The sequence below is a fragment of the Cricetulus griseus genome (genome assembly GCF_003668045.3).
Source record: "Cricetulus griseus strain 17A/GY chromosome 1 unlocalized genomic scaffold, alternate assembly CriGri-PICRH-1.0 chr1_0, whole genome shotgun sequence".
Lineage (NCBI taxonomy): Eukaryota > Metazoa > Chordata > Mammalia > Rodentia > Cricetidae > Cricetulus > Cricetulus griseus.
Window position 1 is genome coordinate 10,266,637 of NW_023276806.1, and position 15,853 is coordinate 10,282,489.

At 39.6% G+C, this 15,853-nt stretch overlaps 1 protein-coding gene across 12 annotated transcripts in view; it reads left to right on the forward strand.

The window, feature by feature from the left end:
- Positions 1-15,853, forward strand: part of Adgrl2 (adhesion G protein-coupled receptor L2) — a 173,034-nt gene that overhangs the window by 22,627 nt on the left and 134,554 nt on the right. For all 12 annotated transcript variants that reach the window (XM_035451260.1, XM_035451258.1, XM_027395941.2 and 9 more), the window contains exon 2: positions 12,859-13,031. In XM_035451260.1, coding sequence (XP_035307151.1) covers positions 12,959-13,031 — 73 coding nt within the window. In that variant the 5' untranslated portion in view covers positions 12,859-12,958. The remainder of the gene's footprint in view (positions 1-12,858; positions 13,032-15,853) is intronic.

Below are 15,853 nucleotides of genomic sequence, written 5' to 3' on the forward strand. Positions count from 1 at the left end.
TATAATTTCACATACTTAAGTTCTAAATTATTTTAAATTATGAGGGTTTTGTGTATGCTTGGATATATACCTTCAAATGCATGCATGCGTGTGTGTGTGTGTGTGTGTGTGTGTGTGTGTGTGTGTGTGTGTGTGTGTGTGTGTGTGTGTTGATACTATTACTGTTCTAACTTATTTGCTCAGGGATGTCTCTGCTGGTTTGGATTGGAGCAGCAGGCTTTGTTTCAGGCATAATTCGGTGCCTCTGCCTGGAGAGACCCAGTGATTTTAAATTTTTCACTGGAGGGGTTTGTTTGACTCTAATAGGTGCTGAAAAGGGTAAGATAATTTATAACATGTCAATAAGTTCATCTCTCTGACAAAATACTCATTTTCGTTTCATTAATGAATTGAAAGATAGTCATGCCCAGAAAAAAAAATCCCCCCTTTTGAAATCTTTCTGTAAATTTGTTTCATTCATTTAGAATGAAATTTGTCTGCATTGTGCCCTTCAGTGTCTGAATCCCATTGACTTCTTTGATCCAACCTCTGCCTTCACGTTCGGAATGTTTCCTATGCTTTTGCTTGTTGCGTTCTAAATGGTATCTGGCACCTTATGAAGTGATAGGTGAGAAAGTTATTAGGTCTGTTTTCAGTTAGCTCATGATCTTCTGAAAATGACTCCATATACTTTTTGTTAATGGTGCATGTGCTGTATCGTGATTAAAAATAGCTTTGTTGGAGGTTTCACCAAGGCTCTACCTAGTGAAAAGCCTAAATGGCGATGGGTGGAGGGGGGATGATTCTCTAGGCAAAAAACAAGTGGCAGAGGGGTTGCAGGCAGAAATCAGAGCATAAGTGTGTCAAAAGTGGTCCAGACAATCACGGCAAGCAAGCCTAGTATGGCCTGAGAACATAAAATGATTTTTAAAGACTGGCCATTGTCACCTATAGACGTGAGATGAAAGAGAGATGAATTTAAAATGTTTTCCCACAGTTGATTAATTTGTTGCACATTTGCTATTTTACATAAGCTCAGCACTCACTCATCACAAGCAAGATTACAGCCAAGAACAAAAGTCACACTTCACCAGGAGTGCTTGACGTCATCACCACACGGATGGTAGAATCACTCCTGTTTCAGCCCCTCTCCTTGGCTTTGTTGGCATCCTTGTATTGCTTGTGGTCTCTACCTTAGCCCCCTCACAGACTGTGTATTCAGGAATCTTTGGGTGTCGAGTGGGGGTGCTGGAGATAGAACCTTGGGCCTCACCCATGCTAGGCAGGCACTCCAGCCCTGAGCTCAGTCTCCCTTTATTTGTTGTTTGAGACATTATACAGGCTCATTGAGAACTTCCCCTGGAACCCATAGTGATGTTGAACCCGCTACCCCCTGCCTCAGTCTCCCAAGGTACTGGAATCACAGGCCTACACCACAGGCCTATTTTGCTGTTCGTGGACTTAGGCTGAAGAAAGATAAACACTGGCAATTCCCACCAAGGGCTTAAAGAAATTAGTCCAAAGACTTTAGTTTAAGAGTTGATACAAGATGACCCAGTAGCATCTATCAATACTTGACTCAGAATGGTGGCAGGGGCTGACGAGGGAGAGGGATTTATTTGTTCCTAGTTGGATGTTTCACTGCTTCACCATTAATGGTGTCAGGTCTGTATAGAATATTTTTATTTTTAGGTAGGAAGGAAGGGAGATCTCATATCAACAAAAAGTTTGGAGTAAGGTCACTGTGATAGGCATATTCACAATTATTGGGGGGAATAAATCTGGCCAAGTAGAGTGTTCTTGAGATTAGATTGGTTTGGATGTTTTACTAATGTAATTTTTAGTTTTAATTTTTTACTTTGTCTGTCTTCTCAATGTATCCTCCTCCATTCCTTGCAGGCTCTGGTCAATTCTCTCCTGCCAAATAAATAAATAAGTAATATATAAAAATAAAAGAAATCACGTATGTATTTGGGATAGAAATTAGAAAAACCAACCCAACCCCCAAACTCCATCACTACAAAACACAACTGTGTCTTTCCCAAACTGAAACAATGCTTCAGAGGAGTTTTGGCTCTAAAAATTAAGATTGAGCTGATATCTATAGAGTTTGTTTATCTACTTACATTTAGAAAGCTAGCTTCGAAGTCTGGTATTTCATTGTTAACACTGTGTTTTTCTCTTTTACTATTACCTGATAATTTATTCCTTTGTTAGAGTAAGTCAGCAATCGGAAGATACAGATCTAATTCATTCTTAATCAGTTTGTTGGTCCAGAAGGGTTTCCAGAGACTGACAGTAGCAAGGAAGACTTCTTTAACACACAGTGTGCACAGCATTATTAATGCTAACACTTGTTGCGCTTTAATCCCCTAGAATGATTGTTTGGGGCCAGCAGGAGATTTATTAGGAATGTATCCTGTGAAATTGTGTGTGTATAAGCTGCTACTTAGATTGTAAAGACGCTATTGGAAACTGTTTAAAAAGTTTTAGCTATAATTGGCAGGGGCGTATTAACGGTGTTAAAAGAAGCATGTGTATATGGTTGGCCCATGTGCCTTAACCTTTTTATCATTTATCTTCTTGTATTAATGGCACAGAATTATTAATTCATGAGCCTGGGTGGGAAGAGCGAAGGCACCATTTAAATGCTTGGCAAATTTGTCCTTATCGTCAGAGACATGAAAAAAGTCATTTTGTGTTATCTGTAAAATGGAAAAGACATTTTAAAATTTCATTTACAGTAATCCACTTTACTTCCAGTAAAATACCTAGATTACTACTACCATAATATAATGTTCTTATTAAAAATTTGTAACCTTCTCTCCTCTTTGTCTTATGTGTATATAATATTTTGTAGAAAAGTTTAGTCTTCATTTTCTTTAATGTGATATCTGTTGTAGTTTAACTCGTCACATTTATGAGTTGTGTGCTAGAGCTTGTTGCGTTTTAGTGGGCATTACGTATGGAGAAAGTCACATTTGATGCTAAAATAAGCGTTGGTTGTGGACACAGGAATAAAGAACTTGGAAAATAATTCTTTTCAACTAACAGTGTAATTAGTAATTATGGCTTCACAGTGACTCGGAGTGAGGTTAGGGATTCAGCCTTGTGGAATTTTTACCTTTCTTGAACAAAGTCATCACACTGGGGCTTAGCAATTTCCCCTTAAGGTGGGTGTTACTGGGACAGATTTTGTGCCCCTCATGGGACTCAGCAATGCCAGCAGGGCTCTGTGTGTTGGAAGCCATGTTTCCCAACAGCCATTTCCATCACACTTAGAGTGGAGTACCTGGGGTCTTCTCCAAGCCCCTACTTTTCAGGCTCCTGTTACTTTTTTGATGGCTTTTGCATTTTCCCATGTCAATCAAAGCAGTAAGACAAGCTGCTTTGTTCTCTTTTAAGTCTCCCCGATACTGAGAAGGGTACTTGTGGATCTGCTTGTATGGAGGGAGACAGACACATCTGTCTGGTCTTGTCGGGATCATGGCGTTTTGTTTTGTTTTTCTCATCAGCACGGTTCATTTACCTTTACCTGAATGTTCAGATTGATTTTCCAAAGACAGCAGACTGAGGGCGTTGGCAATGCTGTAGACACTGATAGCCATGTGTTCATTAGGGACATGGCTGCATTCAGTCATTCTGGTCAGACCCTCATCTGAAGCAGGGTGGGTCAGCCACCTGTTTTAACTCGGGAGCTCTGCTACCGTGCTCATTCTTTTAACCTTTACCATGGTGGCCCAGGTGTGTGGTGGTAACAGAGACTATTGACTCCTAAGCAGTTAACTATCCGGTGCTTCATAGACGATGTCATCTGATCCTAGCTCCCATACCCACGGAGTCTGTGTATGTAACCTGGTGGTTTTACCCTTTCCAAATGTAATGAAACAATAACTTTAAACCCAGGAGATCTAAGGAGTCACGGGCTGTCATGGGCCCTTACCTTTTCACACCAGCTTTTTGGTTTCTGGAGATGGGGTCTCACAATGTGGTCCAGGTTGGCCTTGTATGTGAGGTCTTCCTGCTGAGATTACAAGGAGACGACTATGCTCCCTTCAACCCCATGGCAGTCTCTCACTCTGTAGCCCAGGTTGGCCTTGTTTCAGCATCCCAAGCATTGGGATTGCAGGTGTCAGTCAGGTACACTCTTCTTCTCTTTTCTTGTATGTAATGCGATAACAATAAGCAATCCCCCCAAAGCTCTTTAAATTAAGATGTTTAAAAAATCATTACTGCACACACACACACACACACACACACACACACACACTCTTGCTGGAATTAGTTACCAAATGAGGAAGGCTTGTAAAGTTACTTAAATGTTGAGTAGGTTTTTTTTTGTAACCTTCCTTTGCTTTTTTTGTGAAAACATCTCTGTTTTATTGTTTTCTTAGTGTCATTTGAAATTTTACCAGGGATTATAAAATTACATTTTTGTTTTTGAAATCATTTTTCTGAAAAACCTCAGTTCTCACCCTACTCCAAGTGGGGCAGTACTAACCTATAGAATATAATGTTTTGAATTTTCAACAAAATTTTAAAATTTATTTATTTATTTGACAACTGCTAACTGTTCAAAGTGACGCAGTTGGTATTTATTTCTGAAGATGACAAATTCCTCTCTGACATTGCCTTAAACTCTTAAGATAGGTTCTCACTCCTTAGCCAAGGCTACCCTAACAAACTTTGTTCTTAGAATTAATCCTGATTTCGATACTCTGTTCTGTTCATTTATTTAGACTCAAAAGGAATTTGTTTAATGCTGCTAGTAGATTTAATTATTTAGAAATAGTTGTATTTTGAGTTTTCTGGTAGACATCAGTAGATACACATTGCAGGGAAATTGGTGACTTAAGGGGTCTTCACCCCATGGCCTGTTCTTGCTTGAAGTCTCTCCTGACATGTTGATTTCTGATGATCTAGTTTTCTAGAAAGGTGGAGTCTAGAATATGGGAGTGGAATAAATGCCAAGGTGCTGTGTCGTAGCTGCCAATACAATAAGAGTTTAGCATTTCGGAAGCCCTTGAATGCTTTTCTTGATATTACTTACAGTGACATCCTCGCCAAAGTCAGAAAGTGGGAAAATTAGAAAACTACACAGTCGTAGGTTTGTGGACTTTCCCACATGCCTGCACAATTGCTGAACTTGAGACCCAGATGTTTGTGACTGGTCTCAAGGTCTCCAGCACAGGTTAAGTGTGCTCTCATTGAGTGAGTGTCAGCTGATCTAAGTACATATCTTGAGGAGACGCGGATGCAGGAACTCTGTGCTTTCTTCAGATTTTGATATGCAACACATCTGTTACTAGGAAGTGTTGGTAATTCAGCAATTGTTTATTTTGTATATCTCTATTTGACATTTTCTAGCACAGTTTATTTCTCCGTAGAGTTTTAGCTTCTTTATCATAGTCTTTCCACATAATTCCTTTACAAACTAACACAAGACTACTTAGTATGTGAAGTAAATAAGATAAAAACACTGATTTCGGAATCAATGCCAGAAAGGTGTAGGTATAACTCATTAGCCAGTGGGAACCAGAAAGTATGCTAATACGACCCATACCAATTTAAAAGAAGTACAAGCTTACATAAGGCTGTATAAAATGACAACTTCTGAGCAAATTGTATTGTATACTGGCTTATTGCAAACCTGTGGTGCTGTATGTCAAATTTTTCTTCAGCTCTATGCTGTATTTTCTCTTGGTTCATTTGTTCTTGGGCTTTTTGATTGTTGTTTGAGTCAGTGTAGCCAAGCTGTGTTTGAATTTGTAGTAGTCTTTGTGTGTCAGCTTCATGAGTGCTGGAATTATTGGCAGGATTGAACATGCTGGGCTCTTGCTAAATATTTTTTTAAGTTAATTTTTTTTATATTTTTAAAGATCATTTGCATGTTTTTCCCAGAATAACTCATCACCTACAAGAAATCTTTCATGGTGATAGGATGTTGTAACATACAGCAACCCTGGGTCATTCATTATTATTTCACTTAGTGGTTGTATACTCAGACCAAGAGGGAATTTGAATATTGATTCCTTCTGTGATAATTAAAGCATACATATTGCTAATATTTGTGTTTTTTTTTAACTAACTTCGAAGCAACTTCTCAGGTAGTTTGATTCATGAGATTCATCAGTCTAGAATAATTTGCTAATTTATAACATGTAATTGTTAGTGCCTTAAATAGCAATATAAATGGGTAAAAATTAAGGTAGCTCAACTGGAAATACTAAAGATTAAGTTAATACATAGTTATCATTACCTGAGGGATGTTAGTTTTGCTCATGTAAACATGGTTCTTCAACACTTTCATAATCACAAAATGACTTTGCTTACATTTTTCATTCTACAGTAAATTGTATTAGGACCCATGAAGTAGGTTTTATACGATCAACTTTATTAACAGCGGTTGTGACTTTAGACCACCGGTGTGTTTCCTAGCCTGCTCTCTCCTCACTGCCTTGGAGCAGCCTGTGCCTTTCACACTTTGAACTATTTAGTTTACCTACATAACTATTTGTTATTTGATTTGTTAGGCATTTATAGCTGTATATTCAGATGAGTTGTTTTTGACCTAGAGTTCCATCTCCCTTTGTATGAGATGGTTTTTCTCTTACTCTTAGTGCAAGGGCAACTAGAAGCCACTACTAAGAGCCCAGTTATGAGTGGGCTGGTGGATAGTCCTCAGCTTCCCCCTTAGCCTCTGTGGGCATGTTCCCCCCCCCCATTTAATCAGCTGAGTAAGTTCAGAGAACTTAGTGAAGGAGCCTTGTAGCTCCAAGCTAGCATTTTTACAAGGATTACTGTTTGGGCCTCTTTCCAGTCCTCCTTCTAGTCGTGGTGTCCATCCTTGGGTATTCAGCTAAAACACAAAACGACAAGCAAGCAAGCAAATTGTATGGATCACTTGTGGTGTGGATGCCTTTAATTCCAGCACCCTTGTGGTAGAGCCTGAGGATTCTGGAGCAGGCTTGCTATCTAGACTAGCCAGAATAGGTGAGCTAGTTATAAACAAGCTCAAAGGTTCAGAGCTGGACCTTGCTTCTGTAAAAAATGTGAAGAGAAATAAAGAAGATACCAAACATCAACCTAGGACCTGAGTCACATGCATGTAAACATGCATGCATGCATGCACACACCTATAAATAACTTACACATAAATACATAAATAAAATGACTTTTCCTGGGTAAGTAAAGCATAGTGACATTCCCCTGTAGTCCCAGGGTTTGGAAGGCAGAAGGAGGAAGATAAGGAAAAAAAGATACCCTCAGCTACATAGAGAATCTGACGTACATGAGCCCTTTTTCAAAAACCCTAAATCAATAAGCCAGTCAGTCATTCTGTCATAATAGCTTTTCCTTTACACAAATGATGAAAACAAGCAAGCAAGCAAGCAAACAAACAAAAAAGCAAAGTCAAAAAAACAAACCCAGCAACAAGAACTCCATACCTTCTGTGTTGTCAGCACTCCAAATGTTTTCAAATAGTAAGGTACAAAGTTCATGGGTACCATTTCTTTTCAAATATAAACGTGAGGCATTGGACAACTTTCCCAGTAATTTTGCTGCTCTGCAGCTATGCCTCCCTTTACCCCCCTTTTTGTTTGGAACTTAAGTTGCACGTTTCCTATGCTGTCATAAGATGTCCCCCATACTGGTTTGAAAATGACAGCTATTTGTGTTTGTCATTTCAACTGGATGGGTTTTAATGAGGAGGCAGCCTGCCCCGACTGAGCTCTGATGTCCGAAGCTCCAGCCTCTTTTGCAGGCTCAGCAAGACTCCTAGACGATAGCAGAAAGCAGATGCAAGTAGAATTCCCGAAGAACTCTCTGTGCTCCTCTGAGCCCCAGAGGAGGATTTATTCCTTCACAGCGAAGAAGTTTCAGTCAAGGGTAAGAGCGACCATGACTCTTCAGGGGGCCTTAGCAGAGAGTGTTCAAGAAGCACTGCTAGTGTCTTGGTAACAGTGTCTGCAAGGATTAGAGGGAGTGAGAGGGTGGGGACTATTGGTTGGCCATGTGACTTTGACTTCTCGGCCTTGCCACCTCCACCCACAATGCTGTCCTTGGGAAGGGAAGAAAATAAACTCAGACCCCAAAGAAGTGTTTGATGCTGAGCAAGCTTCTCTGATGAGTGGTTTAGAAGGTTCACTTGGGGCATCTGTTGGCAGAAAACTCTCAGAGCTGTTGGTGTTTTCTCGGGTCTGAGCAAGGGGCCGAGTCCAACCTGCCTGTAGTGGGTGGAAGAACCACAAACACTTCTGACAGCTGAGAACCCTGACTGAGTTTTAGCTAAGTTACTACAAATTCTGTAAGCTACTGTGCTCAAGGCAGGGAGGGAGACGTACGCATTTATGCTAGGAAAATATGGGAAGGCTGCTTTTTTTTTTTTAAAGCTGGAAAATCCCGTCTGATAATGATTGCAATTTTATGGCAGCAATGAGATCAGAAAGACTGACTTTGTGAAACCATCCTTGATTTTCATTTAGAGTCGACATACATTAATGTGTACCACTTTCGGCTGATCTGGAGTGTGCTTGCTTCATTTTCTGCAGCATGACTGTGTATGCAATGTCAAGGACTGGTGTCTTTGGCTGGTCTCAGGGAAAAGTGGTTCTTTTCCGCCATTGCTGTCTGAGGGCTTCTCTTTGTGTTTAACATCCAGTGTTCTAAGGAGTTCAGTGTTCACGAGTGGAGGTCAAGTTAAGTGAGTCTTTGCTTGCTTTTGGTAGAAAAGCCATGTGCAATGTTCAGTTTTAGCAAATTTTAGTTCAGTTTTCTTTTCCTTTCATTATCATTGATGTTAAATTCTATCAGCTTCACGATGCCTATCATCCTACCATCTGACCTTTCTAAATAAATGTCCCGTCATTGGGGTAGGCGCGATGCAACATAACGATGTGACTGAGAGCTGGTCATTGGTGTTTCCCTTTTAAGTCATTTCACTCACAGCTTAAGGCACAGGGGTGTTTACTGCCACCGGTAAACACAAAAGCAGTTTACCATCTGAAAGACCACATCTGAGTCTGTAGCATCCAGGGCTATTGGGATGTGCACGGTGCACGGTGCTGAGGCGGTGCTGAGGCGTATTCCTGGAAGTCACTCCCCAGCTGGGGAGGCCTTCCTAGTAAGGGATGCATTAATTGACTTTTTACATGGCTGAGTAATAGGTTGTGCAGAGCCAAAGAGGTCACTGCTGAGGTTTGTAGACAATGGTTTGTGGTTCACAGAAGCAAGAAATAGCAGGGCTCCTTATTTCGAGAAGGAGACAGAAGCATGGGGGCTTGTCCGTCAGAAGCTGGGATGTGTCCACAGTTGTAATTCAGCTAGTTTAAGGGGTACTGTGCTGTCTCTGGTTTTCGTAAGACATACACTCGGCCCCTTCTCCCCCCTTGCCATGCTAAGCTTTCTGATGTGTTTGGAAAAAGATTTTCTAAAAGTCTAAATACAAATAAGTAGCTAATCTGGGGCATTATTCAAAGTAATCTTTTGTTTGTGGGAAGGATATTCAATAGCCCATTTCTGCTTTTGTTCCTAAGTTTTATTTTGCTTTGTGAGAAATACCTGCCCCTCCCCCCTCCATTTCTTAAGTTGAACCCCCCCCTCCCCCCCCCTAGGTGAGCCTTGAACTATGATCTCCCTGCTTCAGGCTCCAGCTTGTTCAGATTATAGGTATGCACCAGAGTGTCGGACATTGTGGGGTGCTTTGCTGGTGCTTGCAGGAGCTTTGAAGGGATGATCTGGTAGCTGTGTGCATGCATGTGAGTTTCCTTAGGCTCTAGATTATTTTAGGAGCAAAGCTTCCTTGGGTTCTTTTCACCATATTTATTTATTCATTCTATTCTTAGCTGATAGTGGTAGTGGTTTGTAAGTATTTCAGTTTTCATTAACATTTGTTCAGTGAAGGGTTGTTTTTAATTTGGATCACAGCAGTAAAATCTTCTGACTTAGTTTTCAGAAACTGCACTCAAAGTATGAACTTCTGGAAATAATTTTATTTGATGTGAAAGTGATTCGTTATAGGTTGTAGAATGAGAAAAATAAATTTGATATTCTTTTTACTTACTGCACAAACAGATGAACTCCATCTTTTTTTTTTTTGCATAAATGAAGCCATGACTTTTTACATTCCAGAATTTTCTATTTGCCAGAAAACAGACATTTACACTGAGTCTCCTAGTCAAGTGGACCGTGCATTGTAAAGTGTGTTTCACATTCTCAAGCCTTAAGAGTACATGGAATTTCAGTGTGTAAAATCTGTTTCTGAAGTAGTAGTGCTGGCCAAAGACCACAATAGAGGTCTTGGTTGTGCGGTTTCTCTTGCCTTTTCCTCTCACTCACACAGGCTAGCCTATCTTGGCAGCTGTTTCCTACAAGGCAGACGTCAGCCCTTGGTTTCCTCCTTCCTTTTCTTCCCACAAACAAGGACTCTTTCAAATAGTGGGTGACCAAAGACAGACGAATCTTGGACCGCTCTAAGAAACTGGAAAGGGGAGAGAGTGGTACAGTGGGCAATGTGCCTGTGTGAGCCCAGTGAGAGGAAAGAACCTATCACAAGAAAAACTTGGATAGGCAAAATTCCTTGCTTGAGCATAGAGTCGTCCAAAGCCCGGCTCAGTTTTAGTTGTAGCAATGAGTGCGTATCATTCGCATATTGAAATTATTCTCCACTGCTTGGCCAGGTGACTAGAGAGCTGGAAGCGTGTGAGAAAGTGTTTCTTGATGAGCATCTGGGTATGTCAGAGCACTAGCTTTCTAATATGTCTCATGTAGAATAACTTTCAATGTTGCCACAGGAACTTTGCCCTGGGAACTTAAACAACAGATCTATTTCAGGTTGTCTTCTGACTAATGCTGGAAAAGATTTTCAGGAGCTGGCTAGTTCTGCATATGGAGGTTTGTCCTGTCTCCATCAGGTTCAGTTTTGAAGCCTTCCTGCTTCCTGTGTTGTTTGCATTCAGAGGAGGGAGAAATATGCTACCTCTTGTTTTTGTTTTATTTCTTTGATAGGCAATCTTATATGGGGTGTTCTTAGAGCTGCACAATCCCCAGTGTTCCATTCATCATGACCATACCTAAAATCTCTTCAGTATTTTCAGAGAGCTAAAATATGGGCTGAAGTGCATATACATACACAGACATAGTTTTATCCCTTAACCTGTAGGCATGGTAAAACCAATTTCTCATAATAGAAATGTCTTGATAGCTTTTCATCTGAGACTTTTGTGTATTTTTATATGCAAATGCTAGAGAGTGGATTCAGAGTAATTTGTTTCTTACATCCTTTTTGGTGTATTTGTTGCTGACAGCTGTGATAATCCCTTTGTAGTTTGATGAATGTTATGTTTCAAACCATTTAGAATCTGACCGCTTTTCCATTGAAGTTATATCATGGTGACACCTAATGGAATAGAGAAAACTGCTAGTAAAATGTGGTTCATGGAGCTTCTAACAGATATGAGTAATTCAGATGATGTGACAGAATACTTGCTTAGGGAGGACATTGTATTTTGTTATTTTTCATGTTGTAGTGATAAGATGCAAATTGCACAACCCCAGTCAGGCAAGAGGTAGAAATGCCTTCATGTCCCCACTTTATAGAACTCCTCAGTTAAGGTTAAGGTTGATAGTTCAGTGGCAGAAGGCTCATCTAGCACAGATTAGGCCTTGGGCGCTGTCTCCAGGCCTGCCCCTGGCAGCAAACACTACAGCAATTCCACAGTTGCAGCTTGTGAAAGGGACCTTTAAGAGGACACAGTGGTTTCCTTATCATGGGAGGCTGTGTCAGGAAGTTCAGGTATATTTGGGAACTGTCTTCATTGCATGTGCGTTATAAGGCTCTATGGCTCCTTGTACTACCCTACAAAGAGATAAACCAGTTGTCTGGGAGATTTCAAATGATGTGTTTTCATGTGACGCTAGGAGTTGAGGGTACTTTGAAGCCGTACTCCTCATTCTTTGGTGCCGTCCTGTTTGGGAAGATGGGCCCATCAGAGATCATCACAATAGAACCATCCCTACATCAGCTGTTTCTAAAAAGCGAGGCCATCCAATCTTGTGACACACACCTCTAACGCCCGTGCTGGGGCTGGGGCAGGAAGTTCATGAATTTCAGAATAACCTAGAATTAGATGCTTCTTCCAAAAGAAAAGAAAAGAAACCCCAAAGCCCTTGGAGACACAGTACTCAGGATCTTTGGTTATTTTTGGGTTCAGTAGATACAGTGATGTTACTTTGATCTTAAGTTACACTTTACTCAAAGGAAAGCCATGCTAGGAAACCTGAAGAGTTAAAAGAAAGTAGTTTTGAGACAATCACTCACTGCTCATGGTATGAGTAATTAGCAGAGAAGTAATGGTTGGAGATGGTATTTTGATTGCCTGTGCTTTAAATGAACATACACCCATATGTTAACAGACATTTACCTTTGTTTAGAAAAATGAATTCATCAAATCTGCAATCTATCTTGCAAGACAACTGGGGAAATATTAAATTCTATTGCTGTCACTATGATCAACAAATGCTCATGTGTTTATACATGTATTTAGAAGTATTATGCATTCTAGAGGTTAACATTCAAAAGGTTAACATCATGGAGAGATGCATGTATTATCTCAAGTGATTTTCTAAGCTTTCACTCTTTCCTAAGAGAACATCATTATTAGAAAATATATATGTATACACACACATATATGTACATATATATACAGTTATAAATATGATTGTCTATACACTTGGAGGAGCTTCTTTTTTCCAGTGTCTCAGATACGATGGATTTTATGTTTATGAAATGGAGGGCACGGCAGAGGGTTGTTCCTTCTGTATTTTCTATGACGACATACTAGGGCCTTAAAGTAAGTGATGGATTTGTTTGTTTTGCAGATATGAAGATCAATGATGCAGACTGCTGGGTTCGATGAAGCTGGGCATTTATAACTAGATTCATTAAGGAATACAAAGAAAATATTTAAAGGGATCAATAATGGTGTCTTCTGGTTGCAGAATGCGAAGTCTGTGGTTTATCATTATAATCAGTTTCTCACCGAATACAGAAGGTAAGACACAGTTCACATTTTCCTTCTCCATTCCAGGAGGACTTGCAGGATGTAATCTGCTTTGTGTTAAAGTGGCTGCTTTCTTCTTTTGCTATTTTTAAGAGAAAGTGTTGAATTCATTTTGTAGTGGCTAAATTCTTTTCATTATACTGTTCTCTGGTACAGAAAGTGCTAGATTGCTTATTTTCCCTGTTTCATATTTCATGTTTCTATGAATTTACAAAATACTATGATTCTCTGCAGTCTTTAGGCACATATTTTATGTGTATTAGTTTCTTTTATTCCAGATAACTTGAATTCTTTTGTCAGGCATTTTTGCACTTTATTTATTTATTTATTTGTTTGTTTGTTTATTTGTTTATTTTTAAACCTGTCTTAGAAGTTTCAGTTCTTAATTTGCTTCTGAGGTATATTTTTTGTAACATCTGAAATAAAATTTATCTTATTTATGAATGAGCTCAAACTCTTTGCAGTGTAAAAAATCTCATAAAGATTTCCATCAACTTTTCCTATCTTTAAGAAAGACATAGAATTTCTACCCTTGATTTGTAATCCCAGTCTCAACAAAATGTTTATATTTATAAATAATTGGGAGTAAAGACTTCAAAAGAGACATAAATTTGAAAGAAGTAAGTCTACACTTAAGGAGTTTTGATTCTAAATAATGAAAACTATCATTTATTAGTTTCTAAATGGAATTTTCTGATACCTACTATTTATGGTCTTCAGTATTATTCACATAAAAAAAAAATGCTCACTCAGGTGCTTTTTAGATTAGGCCTAAGTGACCACAGAGATAAGATGTGACAGTCTTATACCTAGTGATCATGGCAATATTTATATTTCACAAGAAAATATACTAACTTAAGTCTTTTAGAAATGTTTTCACACACAATGGATTCTGTTAGTCTCAATATAATAAAGCATTAGATTTACACATTGGTTTTATTGGTACTTTTTATTAACACATTAATAAAAAGATAGGGAAAAGACATATTATCAGCTGTGGAGAAGCTGTTCAGTGTCTTTGTGAAGAACTTCAACAAAGAAAACATTTTTATTTTGTCAAAAGGGGTTTGTTTAAATTACTTCTTTTAAAGTTGTGTTTCATTTTCTTCTTGCTCTCCCTATTTCCTACAGTTGGTATTATGAGCACAACTTAATAATGTAATTTTAAGTCATTAACATATTTGGGACTATTTGAAAAATAGTTCCGTATTTGGAATATTATGTATTCACTTGAAAGTTATACACAGGCTAATATTTAATTCAAAGATGACATAGTTATTTGCTTTAGAATTGAAGATTGGAAATCTAAAAGTGTAATATGTCGAATAACTAGTACTGTAATGATAAACAGGTGGAAACTGAGTTTAATAATATGAATCTCAGGCTTGGATTGCTGCGAAAATTATATGTATGGTCTATAATTTTGCATCTGCTTTTTCTTTCTTTCCTTTTTTTGAGAAACACTGTCTGAAGTCCTGCTGTTATATTTGAGTGTTTTTATACATTGAAAAAGATTCCAGGTGTGGACCAATGGCTCATTAGTCCAATAATGAAAAATTTTCCAATCAAGATAGAGACCACTTTGCCAGCACAGTAGCTTCGCTCCATGGGGGGCAGCGTGCAGAGGCTTTTTCATGAGATGCTGTCGTTTTTATTTCCAGCGTCACCTCTCAGGTCAGGATTCATATCCGCTCTTAAGAGAAATTTCATTTTTGCCTCATCAGGCCAGGGACATGTTGCTTTTGAAAGAATTCCCTCCTACTGGCAAAAAAAGAGCCAGGGAGGGACTCGCACTGCTGGCTTTAAGAGGAGCCACAGTGAGCACACACTGCTAGAACATCTCAGTGGCAGCGCATGAGGTTGTCTTGGAAGAGTTGTGCATGACGTGGTCTGCCTTTATTACCAGAAGCCAGATAATGACCTGTGAACACCTGTTGAGAAAGCAATCAAAGTCAGGTGTAAAGGACGTGGGACAGGAGATAGAAATTAAAATCTCAGCCATTAAGCTGCTGCTTACATGACTTTTCTTCTTTCTTTCTTTCTTTCTTTCTTTCTTTCTTTCTTTCTTTCTTTCTTTCTTTCTTTCTTTCTTTCTTTCTTTCTTTCTCTTCCCTCCTCCTCCCTCCTCCCTCCTCCCTCCTCCCTCCCTCCCTCCCCCTCCTCCCTCCCTCCTCCCTTTTTTCAATTAAATGTGTGTCTCTTTGTCTGTGTGTATGTACTTGTGCTGGGACATATGGTTTTTCAGGTGAGTGGAGGCCAAAGATGATGTAGGTGGGTGTGTTTTGTCACACAGTGAGGACTCATTCCCTAGATACCGGGTGTCTCACTGAACTTGGAGCTGGCTGGTGTCATTAGGCTCCAGTTATCTCTGCCCCACAATGCTACACCCATGTCTTCAAAAATCCACAACAAACGTTCTTACAGGGGACTTGGAGTCATCTGCCTGTTGTTACCTTTGCAGAGATGAGTGATGAGAGATGAATGTACCAATGGTTGTACCATTTCTAAAGCTGTCACAAACACTAGGAGGAGGCTTCCCAGTGGGTGTCTCCTTCTGAGCTCTTTACTGAGCATTAAACCCGAGTGGGTGCTTGAGATGGAGAGATGCGCACAGTAGTTCTTTCTTTCAAGGACTTGTGTTCCTTTGCTGGGGAAGGAGCCTCAAGAACCCATTAGAGTTCAATAGATCATTGCATTGCTGCTCCTCCAGGTTTGCCAAAGATTAAAACACACCTGCCAAGGCCACCGAGGACTGGCTTCATTCCAGTATTTAACCTAGTTTTGCCAGTCCTTCACCCTTTCAGTAGAATCCA